The 18,832-nt window shown below is 39.8% G+C and overlaps 1 protein-coding gene across 1 annotated transcript in view; it reads left to right on the top strand.

Annotated features, from left to right (window-relative positions):
- Positions 1-18,832, top strand: part of EPAS1 (endothelial PAS domain protein 1) — a 110,913-nt gene that overhangs the window by 64,161 nt on the left and 27,920 nt on the right. The window contains exons 3-6 of the mRNA XM_074205219.1: positions 9,691-9,842; positions 10,449-10,533; positions 14,246-14,364; positions 14,465-14,667. Of these exons, the coding sequence (XP_074061320.1) occupies positions 9,691-9,842; positions 10,449-10,533; positions 14,246-14,364; positions 14,465-14,667 (559 nt within the window). The remainder of the gene's footprint in view (positions 1-9,690; positions 9,843-10,448; positions 10,534-14,245; positions 14,365-14,464; positions 14,668-18,832) is intronic.

Raw genomic sequence — 18,832 nt, forward strand, 5'->3', positions numbered from 1 at the left:
GAAGCTGCTTGGAGGCTGAAACAAAGAAAAAGTATAAAAAGTTTCTACCCTTGGTAGATTTGCTCTTGGTAGCCTTGAAGTGATGACCATATAAAGGCACAACAGCCATCAAGAAAAGGAAGGGGAAGAGCAAGGCCTGCTCAATTGATTTTTTTGTTCATTCACTTATCTATCTAGTTTTTTGTCTCTCTTGGATACAAAATTTTTGTTTCAAGGTTCTGAGATTTCCTTAGTGTGAGTCCACCCTACTGCAGATTGCAGCCATTTAATAGACAGAGCTCCCTGAGTTGTTGAAGTGGGATGGGCTGGGGGTAGGGGATGAAATTACCTGGTTGTTAAATCTCTGGCAATGAGCTGTTCCAAATTCCAAGAGCCGAATCTCTACAAACAAACACATAATCTGTTGCTGGCCTGTTCTCAAAGACTTCCCAGCTGGGGAAGACCTTACCAGACTTTGGGCTTCCCTGACATAGCCTTCCTGAACCAGGGCTCACTTCTTACCAAGAGGCACCAAAGCAGAACCTCATTGGAAGACCAATAATAGTAATATCTTACCATTTTAAGAAAATGGTGTTTGAAAATCTAAAGCATTTTATATTTATATATAATATTATATATATTATATTATATTATATTTATTATATTATATTATATTAATTAGTTACATATATACACATATATGTACATACATACATATATAGGCTTCTCTGATTCTGGGCTTTTCCAATACTGAGCATATTACCATACCACTAACCTCAAGACAAAACCACTAGGCTCTGTTAGCTATCTGACCCAAGAAGCAACTGAAGTCATAGTGCTGAAATATCCTTGGCTACTAAGTCATCCTATCTGGTTCATGTTCACCTTATGAGGAAGCATTAATCAACCCCATTTTACAAATGAAAAAATTAAGGATTAGAGAGCTGATGTCAAAAGACAACAGCAGCAAAATTAAGTCCAAAGTTTTTTTTCCTGATGGCTAAAGTGTTCTTTTCTTGCTAGTCCTCTTTGGACTCCTGGCCCTGCATCCCTTGGTTCAGCTTCTTATAGAAATTGTTAGCAAACATTTTCTTTCCTTCTTTGGGGGCCATTTTCTTTTGGAGAACATATGTTCTTTTTTAAAAAAAATTAATCCACACATTTTCTCATAAAACTACTTATAATCCTATTTTAAGCACAGAATCTGTTGGAAGAACATTCGGAAAAGGAAACTGAATGCAAAACAGTAAACAAACAAAACAAATTGAACCAACAGTTTCATGATTTATTTTGAGGGCTCTTGTTTCAGGGACATCTCTCAAATTGTAGCAAGCACTCCTGTGCTTTAACCAAGGCAAACAAACTGGAAATCTATTGTTTGAGTTCTTTCCTTGCACCCAGAGCAATTCCCCCATTCAGGTTCATTTCATAATAGGAAATAGCTGGTTGTACAACTCAGAGTTGAAAAGTGTACAAAACACCAAGACTGGCTTTAGAAAGACTTCGCCTTCACTCACAGACACATTTCCCTTTGATTTTCTCAGTAGGCAATTCTGGGTGGGAACGTTGGAGAGGAAACCTGTAACATTTAGAAATCCAGGCTGTGGGTCGGGACCTTCCCTCTGACTGAGATTAGTATCACAGGAAGCCAACTCAAACAATAGCTTTATAATATTTGCTTCCATGTGGAGCAGAGAACAGAACACCCTCTTAAGTGGAGGGAACACCAGTAGAATGGATGCTTACTTACTCACAAGTTTTTTCGTGGGAAGTGTTCAGCAAACAGTGGCCTGATAGGTTATCATCTCAGTGGAACAGCGCTGCCTGCTGGGTATCATTATTTGCAATGGAATTGAATCAAATATGCAAACTTTGGTTTTATTGAAAATAAGTTAGCAGCTTCCCAAAACAAGGGCATTAAATTATCTTTCTCCCCTTCATTTAAAACCAGAGAAGCACAGAAGGCCTGTTTTTGAAAGTGTGTTTTCATCCCTGAAAAGGAAGCTCAAATGGATTTCCAGAATGTTATGTGGGGGTACCAGATATTTTTTTAATGAAAAATCTGTATTTGAGGCTTTCTAACCACTAGAAGAAAGATGGTTTGGGGTACAAATGCTTTCAAGATTTTATTATGTCCATGTTTCTCCCTCCCTCCATCCCTGCCTCTGGTAGGTTTAACTACAAGTCTGGACAACTTAGATGGCGAAGTGGATAGCAATTGGTCTTGGAGTCGGGAGCCTGGGAGTTCGAATCTGGCCTCAGACATTTACTAGCCGTGTGACCTTGGGCAAGTCATTTAACATTGCCTCATATCTAGGGTCATTTCCAATTGTCTTGATCCATATCTGGCTATGGACCCAGATGATTCTAGAGGAGAAAATGAGACTGGTGACTTAGCACAGCACCCCCCCACACACACACACTCAAATCCTATTCATGTGATTGTCATGATAACCCCTCCCTGATATCATAGTCTTCTTTGAGAAAGGACAACCATTATTATTATTATTATTATTATTATTATTATTATTATTATTATTATTATTATTTTTATACTATAGGTTCATAGAAAGTGTCAGCTCATGGCAAAATTGTGAAGGAGACAAAGTTTGTCTTCTTTTTTTGGTGCCCTTCCCTCCAACAATTCCTTTTCCCTAGGTCTCGGATACCACTATTCTTCCCCTTTCTGACTGTTAGAAGGGATACAAGAGATATGTGTAAGATGCACCTCTTTCCCTTCCATACTACTAATCTCAGGTCAAAATTGCTTAGCTTTTTTAGCTACCTGAGCCAAGAAGTGGTTGAAGTATTGGAGTGCTCAGGTATTGGCAGCTGCTAAGTCATTCTCTTTGGTTCATGTGTCATTCTCCCAGAAGCATTCACACTTCATAAGGAGCCCCAAAATTCAATTTTAAAATTGAAAAGTGATCTGAGGGACCATAGTTTAGCAAAATTTAGAGATGGAAAGGACATTGGATTTTTAACACATTTTTCTTCATCGGAGCACCCACCGTTAATTGGTCAACATAGATGATAGATAAGTGCTAGGCTCAAGACAAATGTAAAATGTTTAAAAGATAATCTACCTGTGGATACCATTCCCTCCACCACCACCACCAAAGCAGGTAAAGAAGAGCTGACTGGGTCTTTAAGGTATACTCAAATCACAAAAGCTGTTCTTATTTTAGCTGTCAGATGTTTGAAAGCAAAAGTAGAATTTTCCAAGAAAAGACAAAAATTGATTTTGAAAATTCCTTCAAGAGAAATTCTTCAGTTACAGTAAAGATCTACCCTCCTGGAAAAGCTTGCTTTGATGCCACAGCCTTAGAATATCCAAACCAGGAGGCTGTTGCTTTTGCTTACCCTGACTGTAGATGGTAAACCACTTGTACCCCTTGGCTCCTGGGCCAACATGCCCCCCCATGGGGCTGCACTGCCTGAAGGAAGCAAGCTAGCACTCTGGAAAAGGTGCCCCCAAACTCAGAGCCAGTGTACATACTGGCAGTGGGGAGCCATCAAAGCCTGCTTCCCTGCACTATTATTAGCATTAAAGATTATTGTTTTAGACCTTGTGGGTAGTCTTCCCCCAGACAGCCCAACTCCCAACTGGCACTCCTGTGCCAGTTATTAACCAGCTTCTGTTGGGCTTAAACCCAAAGAAATGGTGGGAGGAAAATGAGCTGGAACCAAAGATCAATTAAGTGGTTACCAAATATGTACTAATAGTGTACCACACAGTAATTGGAGCAGACCATTAATATGATGCTTCATGGTTAGAAATTACTGGACATATCATTTAACCCATATAACAACCACGGGTGCTAGTGTTATTACTTTCATTTTCCAGAAGAAAAGCTTAAAACTCAGAGAGATGGGAGATTAAACACATGCCAAAGTCATGGCCCTGGAGATGGAATCCAGGGCTTCTGAGTCTAGTATCTTGGGCTCATTCCTTTGCCAAGTGCTCAAACCTCTTGTCAGGGATTTCAGTTTTTGTGTCTGTTTTTTGATAGATTGTGAACCCCTGAAAAGAGAGTCTGCTTTCTAGCTTTCTCCGTATTCTTCACACTACTGGGGAGAAGTAGGCGTTTAATAAATGTTTGATTCATGCATTAAGTCCCCAACAGTCTACTACTAAGACCATAAAGATTTGTCAATATTTATCGATTGAATTTTTTTAGATATTTTAATACCTATTGTATGCTCAGCTAGTTCTATAATGTTAGAGGCTGTGGCAGTATAGAAGAGGTCTGTGCACTCTAAGAGTTTATAATCTTTAGAGGAAAACAAAACGTGAACAAAGAAAACAAAGAACAGTCTGTTCTTGGGTATGATGAGGTTTTCAGTCATGTGGTACTACTGTGACTTAGCACAGTACCCCCCACTCAGATCCAGTTCACTTGCATGCCATGGCATCACCTCTCTGATGTCATGTCTTCTTCAATAACAAAAGACAAAACATCACCATCATTACCTACCGAAAGGGGGATCTTACTTTTCCTTAGAGACCCTAACCCCTAAGTTAGTGGGCCTTCTTTCCTCATTGTAGATGATGGAGGGGGTGGGAGGGTGGACTTTGAATTCACAAGATGATAGAAGCTCTTACGATTATCTTGTCCCATGTTCCTAACCTGTGTTTTGTGATATGGTACCTTTGGTAACAGTCTGGTGAAGCCTATGGATTCCTGAGTAGTGTTTTTAAATGCATAAAATAAAATACATAGGATTACAAAGGAAACCATTTATATCAAAATGTATTATGGTCTCAGAGTTGCCTCTAGCATTAAGAGGTTAAGGACTTTGCCCAGAATCTCTCATCTACTTTGTTTCACAGACCCTTTGTTCAGAACCCTTGATCCAAGCTACCCCTCTTCTTTATAGATGAGTCAACAGGTTCAGGGAGGTGAAATTACTTGCCCTGAGACACATAAATATCGAATAGTAGAATTGGGATTTTTTACCAGGTTTTCTGATGCTATAGTTTCTAGTCTGTACTTAACCTTGGAAAATGAACTGAGAATGTTCTCCTCAGGACCCCATGGGCATCACCTGCAAGAGTAAAATGCAGATGCTCCTGGACCCCAAGACATAAATATAAGGATACTCAACCCAGGCTCATTGCCCCTAAATCCCAGGGCAAAGGTCATTTCAGTGACCACTTCCCCTTCCTCACCCCATACTCAATCCCATTCCTAGCCCCTGTTGTCCCTTTCTCACTGCTAGGATCAGGTGCCACTCAATGTCATCTCTTCCTGGAAGCAAATACTTTGATCATGTTTGGAAACCAGTCTGGAGCCAGTTAAAAAGAGGAAATGAAAATAGGAGCAGTTCTCTTCAGACTGAATGAATCCCAAAAAGTTGATTTCCATCCCACCCACCCCCAGGCTGATAGTTCCCTCAGGGTGTGGTCCAAGGTCATTTAGATTTCAAAGTAATTGGAGATGATTGGAATTACATAGATGTATAGATGTAATAGGAGACTGCCTCTGTGAGGGATGTATGCATGTGCATGTGTGTGTGTGTGTGTGTGTGTGTGTGTGTGTGTGTGTGTCAAGAAAAGGAGCATCTCCAGGGCCTGAAATTGCCTCTATTTCCTTTGATTTAAGGTGCTAGGTCTCCAGAAAAACTCCTGTAAAACTGCAGCTACATTTCCTGAGAAGGGTGTTAATAATGTCTAACATTATGTCACACATTGCCACTTACAAATTCTTTCTCCACAAGAAGCCAGCAAGGATGGTAGAAGCATTTTTCACTTTGTTTTGCAAATAAGGAAACTGAACCTTATCAAGAATGAGGGACTTGCCCGATGTTCAACCAAGTGACTAAGTACTGCAGCCAGTACTTGAACTCAAGCCTTCTGACTCTCCTTCCAGTGCTCTTTGCACCCCATTTTCAGTATTAACTTATTTGCTGTACCCATTAGTGTATCAGCAGATTAACTTATCAGTTCAGTAGGCCAATTCTCTTGCAGAGGGCAGGGTCCTACTCTGGGGTAAGGCTCAAGAAAGAGGGAGACACCTCCCATTCTCACCAGGATCCCATTCAGACACAGGAATGAGCCCTCTTCCCCAAGAGACCCACTACCTCCCCTATTCCCAGCAGTCAGGAAAGGGTGGAGAGCAGAAAAGAAATTCCCCCCATTCACTCCCTCCTGTTAGTCAGGGTGAGGCAGAGGAAAAGCTGGCAGTGCACTATTGTATGAAATTAAACATCTGAGAAGACTGAAGACCTGCTTGGTCTGAGTTTTGTCTGTTAAAGGATCTTTAAAGACAGAAACATAAAATCATGTAGACTTCCTGACCCAGAAGTGTATCTTCCCCCCCACCAAAGTCTAAGAAATGGACCCAACAGCAACTTCTTGTTCAGTTGTGTCTAATTCTCCACAATGCCATTTTGAGGTTTTTCTTGACAAAGATACTGGAGTGGTTTTCTTACTTTCTCTAATTTATTGTAAAGGACTGGGGCAAAGAAGATGAAGTGACTTGCCCAGGGTTACCCAGCTAATAAGTGTCTGAGGCTAGATTTGAATTCATGAAAATGAGTCTTCTGATCTGGGTCCAGTGCTCTATTCACATCACCATCATCATCTTAGACATTCCTTTTATAGGGAATCTCTGTATTTCCTTTCAAAGGGAAGGGGTAGAAATTTTTGTTCCTGAATCCAAATTTGGTAGGTAGGGAGGAAGCCATTATGGTAGGTTTGACTTATAAAATGTATTCCTTACAAATGTATTCCTGAAAAAAGTTACTTATAAATCAAATTCTACATAGTTCTCAGGGGAAGCGTGGTCATCTCTACTTAAAGAAGAAAAAGATTTTCACAGGGTAACAAATTACTTCCTAATTTAACTGCCTTATAAATACAGATTGTGTTTGCTTAAGATGAGGCATACCTGAATTTCTCTAGGTCTTTTTGTGGCTAACACTGGATGAGTGGAGAGGGATGAGGGAAAGCAAATTAGAGTTTGTGGTTTGAAACACCGATTAGGCTGGATTAGGCAGGGCCCTGCCTTCCCTGCTTGGTTTGGGTTATTGCCAACTGTCTAGATGACCAAGCATTTTTTTTTGTCTGAGACAAGTGCAGAGTCTTTACATTTTGCAAATATCATCAGGGCACTTGATGGGTCAGTGGCGGTCCAATGTGATTGGTAGGTCAGTGTTTTCACAGGTTTCAAGTTTTCTAACTTCTAGACTGCCCATTCCCACTTCAATCCTTCAGGCAGACCATCATCAAAATTTAGCATCCTAAAATCTGGCTCAAAAATTGTCCGTTTACCTCTAAGCATCAATTCAGACCCTCCCTTTCTTCCAGGAAGCTTTTCTCAACTACCCCTTTCTCTCTCCCTTCTGCTGTTTATCACTTGGATGCCCTCAGTTTCCTCATCTATATAACGAGGTTGGACTAGATCCTTCCTAAGATCCCTTCAAGATATCTAAATCTGTGATCATGGGAATTCCTAGAACATTTCTTCTGAGCCATACTATTTGACTCTGATTGTATAACTTGGCTTAAAATGGTCTTTTAAGCAAGAGAATGTTGTTTTCCCAGCCAGAATGTGAGCTTCTCAAGAACTAGCAAAGAACTTGGGTTCCCCATTCAGTGATTGATGAATCTTTGGGGAAGAGAGAGACAGCTATATTGCTCAGTGGGTAATAGAGTCAGAAAGACCTGAGTTCAAAACCAGTTCTAGAAATGTATTTTGAGAACATTCTCATTTCCTAACTGTGTGATGCTGGGTAAGTCATTTAACTTCTGTATTAATCTACTGGAGAAGGGAATGGAAATTCACTCCCTTGGACTCCATGGGCAGGATAGTCCATGAGGTCCATGAGATCACAAACACAACTAATTGACTGAGTAGCAGAGTCAAGGAGTTCAACAGAAGGGAATCCAGGGTGTCATATTTAAAAACACAAATTTGAATTGAGTTTATATTGGGTATAGGGGAGAGGTAGCAAGAGGCAGTGTGGCATAGTACTTAGTGTGCTAGCCTTGTAGTCAAGAAGATTTGGGTTCAAGTCTCAGCTGGGACATATACTGGATATGTGAGTCCCACATCATGAGCAAAGCACTTAACATTTCTGTGATCAGTGGTGTCAGAAACAGGAAACATTAAGTCATCCAGAAGGATTCCTCTGGATACATATTGTCTTAGAAAACCACATACACATATGTTTTGTTGTATTTTTATATATTTTGGTAAATATTTCCTAATTTCATTTAATCTAGCTCAAGCTGTTCTTGGAAGTGTTTGGAGGAGTATTTGACACCTCTACTCCTGCCACTCTCCAAAACTGTGATCCAGAGAAGGTGATGACCTACATTATTAAAGGGACTTTTCCTCAGATGGAGATCCCTCTACCAATGAGATATATGTGTCTAGTTCCTATCTCATATTTTTATTAATTATTTTATGATACATCATTATTATATTAATTAATTATTCATATTTGTAGTATGTGCAGAATTTGGAGTGAGGAGTCAAACCCAAACCTCATTTCCAACCATGTAAACAGGAAAGGTTATTTAGGCTTCAAAGAAATAAGTGGGTGAGGGTAGAATAATATTTAAAAGAAGAGTCAGCTTCCTGATTACTCTTTTTTATTCATGTGATGAAAGAAAACACAGAGATGCTTGCTGTAATGTAGGATTTCATTCCATTGATCTAAAAGAAATAATTGTTATATAGTAATTTTATTGGATCATAGCATAAGAAATCATTCTATCTACTATATGCTTAGATCTGAAAGAAACCTTACTTATCTACTCTGACTCTCTCTTCTGTACTGACACAGAGAATTTAAGTGACTTGTCCAAGGTTGAACAGGTGATATGTGATCAAGGCAAAATTTGAACTCAGGTCCTCTGACTTTACATCCATTAATTTTCCATCCTTTCCACTGTACTGTCCTATAAGATTCAGAAAGTACCAGTTAGAATTGGGGAGTAGGGAATAGGGAAGACTAACTTCAGAACAATTCTAATGTTATATATTTTATTCCTTGAAAAATTTTGATCTATATTTTGAATATATAGTAATAATCAAGAACCTTGGCTTAACTAAAACACATCATTTCCTAACTCTTCTGAATAATTTATTTGCTGTTCATTGATGGACCCAATGACAACTTAATTTTGGCATATTAGGGAATGTCCCAATTAATTTTTTCATTTTTTTAAAATCAAGGTATTGCTTATTTCCAGATTATATAAACATAAAATTTAGAGCTAGATAGAACCTTAAAAGTTCATGTCCCAATAATCTTAGTGCTTAAGCAGTTTAAAACTTCACCAGGACTTTTGAGATAGACTATCTATAAAATATGTGTGCTTTTTTTGGTCAGTCATATGCATGAAATTCATAAAGGACCTAAATTTTTAATAGTGTGGACAACTCCTGGTGTGGGGATTCCCTGCTCCATGCCAATAGAATCCATCTTTAACTTACTTAGTAGGAAAGTCCTAGGGGGTGTCCTGAGCTATAGCCTGCTTATTATCATACAGAAAATGAGTAAAGGAGGTAGATCTAGAATTCAAGTCTTTCTAAGTCCAACACAGGTCTTTTATCCATCCTACTATACTGCTTCTCCTGCATGTGTGTGAATGTGTACATTGATATACCTATCTAGAGACAATCTCTATGCATTTATGAATCTATCAACTGGGTCCCTTTTCATGCAAGTCATCATTTTCCTACCCTCTCCCTCCAGTGTGTACTGAGAATGAAACTGAAGTTGAGGCAGATCAGCAAATGGACAACTTGTACCTGAAAGCCTTGGAAGGCTTCATTGCTGTGGTGACTCAAGATGGAGACATGATTTTTCTGTCGGAAAACATCAACAAGTTCATGGGACTCACACAGGTTGGCACTTCCTCCTCCTCTACTCTTCTCTGAACTTTTCTGTCTTGAAGCAGAGATGATTTATTTCCCACAAACAACCCCTTGGGCTGTAATCCCATATTTCTGGAAACCAACCAGTCCTCAACTAGCCTGGGACTGACCAACAGTGATTACCTCCAACCCTGAAGGAAAGTTCTTGTTTGGGGAAATTTGCATACTTGAGTCTATTCCCTTTCTGATTTTCACTTTAAAAGTTGTAATATTTTCTTAGCCATAGTGTTCAGTGTATTGGGAGGGGGTAGGAGTAACAGGAGATCTAGAATCGGGGTTGTCCTGGAGTCCCATCTGCTGATTGCTGAATTTTCAGTTAATACCTCAGAAATCTGCAAACTCTACAAATCAAACAAAGCATCTAGAAAGTGATGGAAAATGATGCAAATTAAACTTAAAAGTTTGTTGTACATTTGGGAGAGCTGGCTGTTAAATGTTTACCAACATATCCCTGGCTAGAATCATTTCCTTCCCCATCTCCACTTGAGCAAATTGATCTTTTTTCTTGTGTTCCTTCATCCCTGAACAAGAAGAATGATGCTTACACATCCCAACTACTCTTATTTTTTGGAATAGGTGGAACTAACTGGACACAGTATCTTTGACTTTACTCACCCTTGTGACCATGAAGAGATTCGAGAGAACCTGAGTCTAAAGAATGGTAAAGTGACTTTCCAATTCATGTTATCTTGCCTTTAATAAATCTTGGGGAAGTTTGTGTTCTGTGTGCCAATTGTCCACTGTCTGTGAATGCAAGGGAAGCAACTCTTCATTATTATAATCTATTAATTTTCCTACAGTAGGGATTTGTAATATGCTTGGGCCAAGTGGACCAGAGACCCTATGATAAGATTTGTAAGATGCTAGAAGGTCTCCTCCTCCAATATTTCTCACTGTGATCCCACTTTAGCTCAAGAAATTCCATCTCTATAGTGGAATTTCTTTTGGGTTAAAGTACTTTCCCTGGCAAGACTCCTCTAATTATCCACATGTTAGCCAAGACAGGGGTAACATATTAACTCATTAGTGCCTATTAATTCCTTGGCACAGATTAGCTTTTTGTGATCAAGGCAAGAACTAGACTATTTAGAGGATGGGATATTGAAAGAATGAGTTTTGATAAGGAAAGTAGGAAAGAAAAAGAGCAGAGTACAGTGTTCTGCCTAGGAAGGACAGGCTTGAATGAAATACCAGTTAAGAAATACCTCTGTGGCAAGGAGAAGCATGAGATCACTCTGTTCCATGAATAGAAGGAAGGATAAGAAGAAAATTTCCTTTCCTATTTTAGGGGAGACCCTAAGTATAAAAATATTAGGGGTTCCCTTACACATAAATTGAGGGTCACTAAAGAGGTGTCCCTTCCCAAAAATATTTGCTCTATTCAAACTTATATGGGATATGAGATTCAATCTCAGAATCAATTCCTTTTTTTAAAATTCATTTAAGAGGCATTCATTGTGCCCCTGCCAAGTATTTGGCTCTGTGATGTACTGTGCCTGCAGTACTCTGATAAAAGGTTGAGGTTGTTTGATTTCAAATATAGGCTACCCTGAGCAAAAAGAATAGAAAGAATGTGCTATAATGAAAAGCATTCTGGTCTTGGAATCTGGGGAGAGCTGGGTTGGAATCCCATCTCTGACTCTCCTTGGTTGGTAGATCATAGGCCAGTCATCAGATTTGATGCCTCATTTTCCACATTTGTAAACTAGAACTGAGAGCATTCTCTATATCTGTAGGTTGTTGAGAGGTAAGCTTTAAACGTATAGCACCATAGAAATGTGGGGTGCAATTATTATTACCTTGGCTGCACACCTAAAATAAGATCTCCTTATTAAAAAAAAAAAACTCAGCCTCCAAACCTGAGACATATATGTACCTTAAAAAGAACACTGATTATTGACTATACTTGGGTTTGATCTCCCCACAAGCATATCTTCTTCTGGAACCAATCTGTTACATTTACCTGTGGCAGGCAGATCAGCCAGTGGAAAACTTGTACCTGAAACCCTTGGAAGGTTTTATGGCTGTGATGATTTGTAGGAACAAGGTGAGAGGAGAGAGGGCAGTAAAAATGGCATGCAGGGCAAAGGGCTTCCTGACTCTACCTTCTGCCTCTGTCTGTCTCTGTGCAGCTTCTGCTTGCTTCCAGACTTCTCTATTAGGGGCATATGATCTTGCTGGATGAGGTATCCAAGGAGAAGCTGGGATTGAACCCCAGCAGCTGCCCTTCAAGATCAGGCTATAACTTCACCCACTCAAAAAAAAGAGGAACTTGTCCAGACAGTTTCATTAAAAAAGAACTGAGGAGGATGTATTCCTGCTCCAACAAGATCAGAACACTATTTCCTTTCCTTCCTTTCCTTCTCCTGGGCCCCCTCCCCAGATACTCACTGCCTGCAGACTAGATCTAGTATAAGTATCTTCTCAACCTGAGGCTTGGTTCCAAATACCCAGGTGGAGTTCATTGCATTATGCTATTGAGAAAGGAGGTCTGGGTCTTAATCTTGGAGGTAAAGAGGCTACTACCATACTTGCTAAGCTTTCAAAGGATAGTCATATTAATATCCAGTATTTCTGGAGTGCCTTAAGTACTTTCCTCACAATACCTCTGGGAGATTCAATGTAAGTGTGGCTATCCCCATTTTACAAGTGAGGAAACTGAAGCATGAGGCCTTTAGGGCCCAACTGTGGTCCTTTATTAGCTGTATGACCCTGATCAAATCATTTGACCTCTCTGAATTCCAGTAATATCCTCCCTCCCCAAACCCATCCCCCAAACACACACACACACACACACACACACACACACACACACACACACCACAATACCACCACCACAATCACCACCACCCTTAAGAGGTAGGCTTGGATTTATCTCAGCAAGTATCTTTTTTACAAAGAGGACAAAGCAGAGGCTCTGGGGTCAGTAGACTGGAATTCAAATTCCAGCTCTGCCATTTTCTCCTTCTATGACCCCAAGCTTGTCTCTTAACCTCCACAGATCTCTGTTTCCTCAACTGTAAAATGAAGAAGTTAGACTAGATGACCCATGAGGTCTCTTTCACCTTCAGCTCTATTTTCCTAGGAATCATTCAGTATTCATTCATTGATCAAATATTTCTAAAATGGCCACTATGTATCAGAGAGGATTGTTCTGGGGAAAGGATAGAGTTTAGATAAGACATGATCCTTGTCCTTGGGGAGTTTTTGGTTTAGTAGGCATTAATACAGAGTAACATATTATATTAATTGATTAATCATTAATTATTAATTAAATTAATATTTAGAAAGGTAATAAAGGTCTATATCAATAAGATCTAAGGCCTAGCTAGCTCGCTAGCTTTAAGGTTTGCAAAGCACAAATGTAATTTCATTTGACTCTTACAATGACTCTTCAAGATAATTGCTAATGATCACCATTTGGTAGATGAGGAAATTGAGACTAAGAAGTTAAATGTCTTGCCAAGATCATGTAGCTACTAAACATCTGGGGTCATATTTGAATACAGGTCTTCCCAACTAGTCCTGTTCTAGGTTCTAGGGTGATAATGCAAGAGAAGGGAAAGTCAGCCTAGATTTTGACCTTGATGAGATCTTCAATGCCATTTCTCCTTTTACAGAAAAGGAAAATTAAGTCTCAGGGAAGTTAAATGATTTGCCCATAGTCACATAGGCAGCAAGTGGGAGAAGCAGGATGTGGAAACAAGTCCCTGGCTCCAGAGTCAGTACTTTTCTCATTCTCCAAGAGCTTGCAATCAGTTTTTCCTGAGTAACCAAAATGATCACTATAAAACCAAGTAGAGCCAATGGAAAATTGTGTGATCTGTAGGCTAAAATTTTGCAGGGGAAGAAGAAAGGGAGTTGGTTTCAGGATCCCTTAAGGAGATTAAAATATAAGAATCAGAGAGTGTCAGCAAATTGTTTCTGTGCTCACTATCTGGTTCAAAATGGTGAAGTCCAGTTCAGAATCTCAGAGCATTTAGTTCAAATTCCAATTCCCACCCCCACCTATACAGTCCATGGATTCCTTGACAAAGGGTTATCCAGCCTTCATTTGATTACTTCCAAGGATGGTGAACTCATTCCTTTATGAAGCAAACACATTCTTCTTCTTTTGGAGAACTCTGATCTTTAATGAGATTTTTCCTTCTGAGCCAAAATCTACTACTCATTATAGTTTTGCCCTCTGGAGTCATGAAAAAATGAATCTAATCCTTCTGTAGGAAAGCTCTTTAGATACTTTTAAATGTTGGTTTTGTCCTCCTCAAGTGCTCTCTTGTCAGGCTAAATACCCCTGTTTCTTCAACCAACTTACCCGGCGTATAATTTTTAATAATCTCACCATTTTTGGTCTGTTTTTCTCTTCCCCAAAGGGTCTGGTTTTGGAAAGAAAAGCAAAGATGTGTCCACAGAACGGGATTTCTTCATGAGGATGAAATGCACTGTCACCAACAGAGGCAGGACTGTCAACCTAAAATCTGCCACATGGAAAGTAAGAGAGGATCATGTAACAGTGGTGTACCTCTTGGGGAACCCCCTTGCCCACTTCTCTACTGAAATGGTAACATTTTGGATCCCTTCTCTATCCCCAGGTCTTACACTGCACAGGTCAGGTGAAAGTCTACAATAGCTGTGCCCCCCACAGCCTCTGTGGGTATAAGGAGCCTTTACTGACCTGCCTTATCATCATGTGTGAGCCCATTCAGCATCCATCCACCATGGACATCCCCCTAGATAGCAAGACTTTCCTGAGTCGTCACAGCATGGACATGAAGTTTACCTATTGTGATGACAGGTGAGGATGATCCATGTGTGTACATGGGTCTGAGTTTGTGACAACCTGTATATGTGTGTGAATACACATGTGTATCCATACATATATATTAAGCACATGTGTACAGAGACATGTTTGTTTTTGAGAGCATGTATAGGCACAAATTGAAATTTGCATATATGTATATGAGTTAAGGTACACATCACAGATAAATTATGTTAATTTTATATGTCTAAGGCAGTTAGGGAGACGAGTTCAGATCCTCTCTCAGACATTTTCTAGCTAAGGGAGCCTAAATAAGTCCCTTGACTCCCCTCAGCCTCAGTTCCCCCATATGGAAAATGGAGATAATAATAGAATCTACTTCACAGCATTGTTTGAGGATCAAATGAGATCACATACACAAAGTGTCTTGCAAATCTTAAAGCGAATGCTATCCATTATAATGTCTATATATTTGGATATCTAAGCTCATAGGCCTGCATTTCTGTATAATAGCCCCCCAAAAGATTCCTTGTTTGTTGCTTTTTTGAAAAGATCTCCATCTATGCATTAATAATACCTACCTCAGCTTTCTTCCATTTGGAGCCAAATCCAATCCATTTTTGTGGATGTACTCCAGTACACTCCAGTGTACTCCAGTACTTACTCTCCCCTACCAGACCAATCATTCTCCCCTATCAGTTATTGGAGAGCCCCACCCTCCACTCCAAGTGAAACACCAGCTGGGAGCTTTGGGTTCCAGCCTGGAAACTGTGACCTAAAACTCCCTATCTTTCTCCTGTTCTCTTCCTCCCCAGGTGGTTTTCCTCTTGAGCTTTGTTCTCCTCCTCAGACCCTCTGGGCCTTTTGCCCAAAAGCTTTTTAGTCCAGGGACTTCAACCTGAACTAATCTTTCCTAAGCAAGGCCCCATTGGGACATTTTTCTGACCCTGAGTCTTCTCTTGAATCTAGCCTTTGTTGGGACTAAGATCGGTGCCCAAGTCAGCACGAGAGGTTGAGAGCACTTGGGTATGGATGGGGGGAGAAGCTATTAGTATCTCAGCAAAGATTCCTGAGATGTCCGCCCCCCTTTGTATCACTTCCCTCCTTCTTTGTCATTCTCTATGCTCAGTTGACCAACTGAGACTTGGGGAAGTAAAGGACGGTATGGTATGGAATGGTATGGTATGGAAACTTGAGGAATAAAATGAGAATCTATCTAGAGAGCTGGAAGAACCATGAAGAAAAATCCAGCTTAAACACCAGCCAAGTTCTGCCCCAGCTACACAACATTCAGTTATAGCTATAACGTGTTGGGTTTTTCTGTGGAAGATGACCCACCCCTGCCCCATCTCAAAAGACATCCTCTATTTCTGCTCAACATGGGATGGTGGAAAGAGCAGAGGAAAATTGATTCTGGTATCAACTCTACCACTTAGAAACTGTGAGATAGATCACTGAGACCTTCTGAGTCTCAGTTTCCTCAAATGTAAAATGAAAGAATCAGACATGCTAATCATCAACCAATCAGTCCACCAACCCAGCAATCAACAAACAATTTATTAATCATTCATTATCTGTCAGACACTGTGTGGGTGTTAGGAATACCAAGATAAAAATAAAACAATCCCTTTCCTTTTTTTTATCAGAGGATAACTTATATATGAAAGACTAAGGCTACTGGATCACTCAACCTAAGCAATAGAGATAAAACATCATTCTTAGCTCAAGGGCCACTCAAAAAAGAGGCAGCAGACCAGATTTGAACCTCAGATCATAATTGGCCCATCCAACTGCTATAGCATTAGATAGCTAAATAGATGGCTGGATGGATGGGTGGGTGGATGGATGGATAGACAGACAGAGATATGCATGCATGTGTGTATATGCTCATATTTTATATACAAACATATTATATATGCTATATTTTATGTATGTTGTAACATATTTATACGGGATCCATACAAAATAAACTAGAAGGAATTTTGGGAGGGAGAGCAATAGGAAATAAGGACTTCAAGAAAGACTTCATGTGGAAGATAGTGCTTAACTTGAAGGAAACAAAGAATACTATGAGATAGAAGAGAGAGAGAAGAGAAAGGACATTCCTGGCATGAGGAGTTGCCAGTACAAAGGCTCTGAGGTGGTTAAGTGGAAAGGCATATGTGAGGAAGAGCAACATTAATTCATCTAAATTGCAAAAATTTGGGAAGCTAGAAACATAGATGAAGACCAGGTGGTGAAGGGTTTTGAAAGCCAAACAAACGAGCTTATATTTTATCCAAAAAAAGCAAATGAGAACCACTAGGGTTTATTGAGTAAGGAAGTGATATGGTCACTCACTTGATCATCTGTAAGTGTTCCTCTAGAACTGGCATTCTAGAATTTCCCAGCTCCCCACAATGTCAGTTGGCATCAGTTCCTCAAGAGAGCTTTGGCTATTACAGGAATTTCTAGTCATATAGTTCCTATATGAGAATATGCCTATTAATTTCTTGTCTCCCCTCCTCAGGACTTCTTAGGAAATCATGATATTTATTTCATTTGTCAGTAAAATAGACTCTGCCTCTAAGCCACAGGAGGCAAGCTTCATGAGCTGCTATGACTGAAAAAAAATAGTGAACAACCTTCTCTTAATAATCTTAGAACTTAATCCAATATTTGAATGACAGATATTCAGTTATTTGGGTCCTTCCTCTAAAACCTATCTAATTTGGATAAGATACATTAACTTAGCCTTTTGAGAACCCAGGATCACTTCTTCACTATCAGAAAGTTGCCGTGCATGGAATGTCAATGGAGGGAAGCAAGGGTTTTCATTATCCAAGTTGTTTTATTTCTCTTGCATTACAAGCAGGTCCTTGATTTTTAATCATTTGTAAAGTGAGAGGGTTCTGTGCTCCCTCAAGAAACCTGGAGCTAACATTCCCTCCAAAAATACTGAAGGTTGAATGAAGGGAGCACAAATCAAAATGATCTTTTCCTCAACCAAGAAGAAAACTACATAGGAAATAGCCTTTGCTAGCTAGGGAACTTCTTTTCTCCAGGGTCCATCTCAGCCTAACTCAGGCAGGGGACAAAGACTGTGAGAACTAGTTCATATTTCAGACTTCTCATTTCCTAATCGGGAAAATTTAGTTTTCTTGACCCAGATTAATTTCTCCCTCTCCTATTTCCAGCCTGACCTGGGTACTGGTCAGATAACCTTCTCTTCCAGTTAATCATTCTCCCATCCCCTTCTGCAAAAACTTCATCACCTTTGACCTTCCTGATAAAAGACCCTTTCCCTCAACTCCAGCCACCTCAGACCTCATCTACAAGGACAAGACATCTATAGAACACATGAAGCACTCTGAACTTGGAAGGGAGAGTTGAATGCAACTACTTCCACCTTCTGATAGACAGGACCAGGTGTTTTTCCGAAATCCTAGATCTGTGAGCATGTCTAGATTGTAGTTGTAGTTTCAGCATTGAGAGAATCAAGGAAGGAACTAAGGAAGCCTTTAGTTTCTTCTCCTGGGGAGGCTGAAGGCTAGTGGAGTCATTGAGCTCAGGAGTTCTGGGCTGCAGAAGAAATAAAACACCATTCTTAGCTCAAGGGCCACTCAAAAATAGGTAGCAAGTCAGATGCACGAGATAGAGAGACAGAGACAGACAGAGACAGAGAACATAGAGATAGAGATATAAATGTGTGTGCAGTTATGGGCATGTATGTGTATATACACATTCATGTACATAAACATATAATATATAACATTATAGCATATATAGTATATATATATATATACATACATACATACATATATATGCATGTGGGAGGAGTAGAGTGCCAAGTACTAAAGTGTACTTTCCATGTACACAAAATCGGTGACAACCTACATGGTATAACTTGAAGGGCAATATTGGTATTATTGTTTTGGACTTAACTCTTCTTTCTCCTTCCCCTCCTTCTCCCCACCTATGAAATTCTACCATGAGTTTTGCATTCCTTTTGTCTGAGACTTTGATCCCTATTAAAGGATAATTACCCTTGGGAGCTAGCACATAGAGATGAGATTGGTCAGCAGAGAATAGCAGTTCTTGTAGGGGAATGGAGATGTCAGGAAAGAGGGAATGGGTGCAAACAAGAGGATCTGAAGGCCAGAAACAAATTTGATCAATATTACAATTGTGTTGGAGGTAAACCATGTTCACTAATTGTATG

This window comes from Macrotis lagotis, chromosome 1 (genome assembly GCF_037893015.1).
Source record: "Macrotis lagotis isolate mMagLag1 chromosome 1, bilby.v1.9.chrom.fasta, whole genome shotgun sequence".
In the NCBI taxonomy this organism is placed as follows: domain Eukaryota; kingdom Metazoa; phylum Chordata; class Mammalia; order Peramelemorphia; family Peramelidae; genus Macrotis; species Macrotis lagotis.